At 43.7% G+C, this 2,907-nt stretch overlaps 1 protein-coding gene across 1 annotated transcript; it reads left to right on the top strand.

Annotated features, from left to right (window-relative positions):
• Positions 1 to 998: 998 nt before the first annotated feature.
• On the top strand, positions 999 to 1,966 carry LOC146454022 (uncharacterized protein F54H12.2-like). The gene is made up of 2 exons (XM_085095940.1): positions 999 to 1,360; positions 1,606 to 1,966. The coding sequence occupies exons 1-2, from the start codon at positions 999 to 1,001 to the stop codon at positions 1,964 to 1,966; spliced, it is 723 nt and encodes a 240-aa protein (XP_084952066.1).
• Positions 1,967 to 2,907: the final 941 nt, after the last annotated feature.

A 2,907-nucleotide genomic window follows, 5' to 3' on the forward strand; every position in this document is an offset into this window, starting at 1 on the left:
AGGTTTAGTTTACTTCGAACCGCTTCACATTCAATACATCCTGATCAGGAACGATATTGTGGAAACGATCGAAACAGAGGTCGCCGAATCAGAAACGGGTCATTTGGTGAACTTTGGGAAAGGAAAAAGGAGTCAGCTTGAAAGGTGGCAGCTTGAACCGTTTCATGTCCAAACGCAAGAAACAAGATGGTGGCAATCTCAAGGGAATGCTACGAGAAGTCTTGAGAGGAGATATGCAAGGTGGATTGACTGGATTGAAATGTAGTCGGAGTTTCTCGGATCTCACAAACAAGCCTATAAAAGGATTTCAACAAGGTCTCAAACGGAAAGCCAAACAAGTCCTCGGACGAGAAATCACCAAAAAAGCTAGAGATCATTTTGGAGTATGAATCGACCCATTCGCTCCATTCCTAGACGCTTGAAATCGGAAAAAGACATGGTTCAGCGAGGTAGATTGTTGTTACCACTTAGGATGATGTAAAAAAAAAAAAAAAAAAAAACAGCCAGGAAGCCAAAGAGTCAGCGAGGAGATGGTTTGAAGAGTTACTTGAAAAGAAAAAGGTCAGAGAAGTTAAAAAGAGGAGAAAAAATCAGAAAAAGATTTCCAGAATTGACCAAAAAAATTCAAGAACAAGCCAGACTATTAAATGAGGAGAAAAGAAGAAGAAAGCAGTTAGGTGGATGGGTTTCGTCGTCGGTGGCCAAACCACACAGTTATGACCTGGTACGCCATTTCGAACAAAGGTATAAAAGTGGACGCAACCGACGCAAACGCTATTGAAATCGTCATCATCATGGGAGAAGCTGATGTGGCTCACGTCCGCTCCGATTTGGAGATCAATCCCAGCCTTGACTTGTTCGACGTGCCCAAGACAGACATTTCCTACAATGGTTATCGTATGGTCACCATCAATCCCACCACCACGGGAATCACTCCGATGGAATTCGTGGTGACTGCTTTGGATGACTACGTGGATTTGAACCGAAGTTATTTCTAAATGAAACGGAGACTCAAGTACACGGATGGAACCAATGTGTACGTGGCCGGCAATGACATCGTCAACAACATGGCTCATTTCGTCATCAAGTACATCTCCGTGAGACTCAATGGTGTGTTGATCAGTCCTCAGACAGACACATATCCTTACAAAACCGTTTTTTTAACCCTGCTTAATTACAACCGAGATGAAGGAGAAACTATTTTAGTGCCTCAAGGTTGGTTCAACGTCTTTGACTTGCCGGTCAAATTGGAGTCCACCACGGGTGCTGACACTCTCAAGGAAAGCGGTCAGAGCGATGCTCAGAAAACCAATAGAGCTGCCTTGCAAACAGCCACGGAAGATTATGTCGACAAAGAGAGGTGATTGATGTTCAAACTTCATCTTGAACTGTTTTGCACGGGAAAAGTATTGGTACCTCAAACAGAAAGCAAGATTCAATTCCACTTCAATGAACCTGCTTTCTGGACTTATGGGAGAACTCAACTAGCCACCATTGCTAACAACAAGAGCATCCGGTTGCTGCCAGAGGACATCGAAATCCGCTTCATATTGTGTCAGCTGCGATTGAACTCCAACCTGTACAAGACTCTCTCTCTCTGAAAAGACAAAATGAACCTTACAGTGAGTATCCTGTAGTCAGAGGAGAAATCCGAACCTACACGTTTCAAGGCACCACAGACAGTTGGGAAGAAAACAATATCTTCCAAGGCAGGATTCCCGATCGCATGCTTGTGGGATTGCTAGAGGCTAAAGCCTTCAATGGGGACAGAAACTATTACCCCTTTGCCTTCCAAAAGTTTGGACTGGAAACCATGAAGCAAATTGTGAGAGGGGAAGAATACCCTTACGAGACATTGGAATTGAATGGGGACAATGCCAACAAAGATCCCTTGAGCTTCTTCCGATTTTTCTTAGCCAGTGGAGCCAAAAAAAAAGAGTGTGCCTACCATGCTGAAATATTCTGATCGTGGACATAATAAGAACGTACCCTCTTCGTGTTTGACAATGTGGCCAGTGGAGATGTAGATTCTAAGAACCTGAACCCTAGACAGAGCGGAGACCTACAGCTTAAAATAAAGTTCAGAGCATCGCCAGCAGAAGTCGTTACCATGATGATTTACGGCGAGTTTGAAAACCTGCTGAAGATAGACAAGTTTGGTGGAGTGTTGTACAACATCTACGAGGGAAGTTAAAAAGATGGAATCAGTCGCCTTGAGTAACGTCCAGTTGAATTACTTGGCCCGAGAAGATCCTCGCTTGAAACTGTATTATCGAGGAGCCTCACCGTGCGATGGATTACCAACCAAACCCAATCACCAGAGAGAGAGAGAGAGAGAGAGAGAGAGAGAGAGAGAGAGAGAGAGAGAGAGAGAGAGAGAGAGAGAGAGAGAGAGAGAGAGAGAGAGAGAGAGAGAGAGAGAGAGAGAGAGAGAGAGAGAGAGAGAGAGCGTACATCGTGAATACGGACGAGAAAGGTCAACCGGGGAACATTGGATTGCCTTCTGGACCCGAGAACAAGTCTGTGAAGTCATGGACAGTTATGGATTACCGATAGAGTTTTACGGAGCCTCCCCCTTAGAGAGCTGGTTGAAACAGTGTAACTATGTCGTGAGCAATGGCCAGAGTCTTCAAAATGTAAACAGCAAGAGTTGTGGACATTATGTGTTGTTGTTTCTCAAAGCCAAAGCTAGAGGCTATAGCATGTCAGATTTTTTAAGTCAGTTTTCCAAACACGATTATGTGATGAATGACAATGTGGTAGGTCAAATGTTAAAATCGTTGATTGTAGACGAAACGCATTGGATTCACGTTTTTAAACTCGAGTGTAAGCAATCGAATCAAATAAAAGACGTTTGATATTGTATATGCTTGTCAGTCATGAATCGTTGTCAAGAGTTTCGCATTC

The sequence above is a fragment of the Pavona decussata genome, unplaced genomic scaffold (genome assembly GCF_977016875.1).
Source record: "Pavona decussata unplaced genomic scaffold, jaPavDecu1.1 SCAFFOLD_320, whole genome shotgun sequence".
NCBI lineage: Eukaryota > Metazoa > Cnidaria > Anthozoa > Scleractinia > Agariciidae > Pavona > Pavona decussata.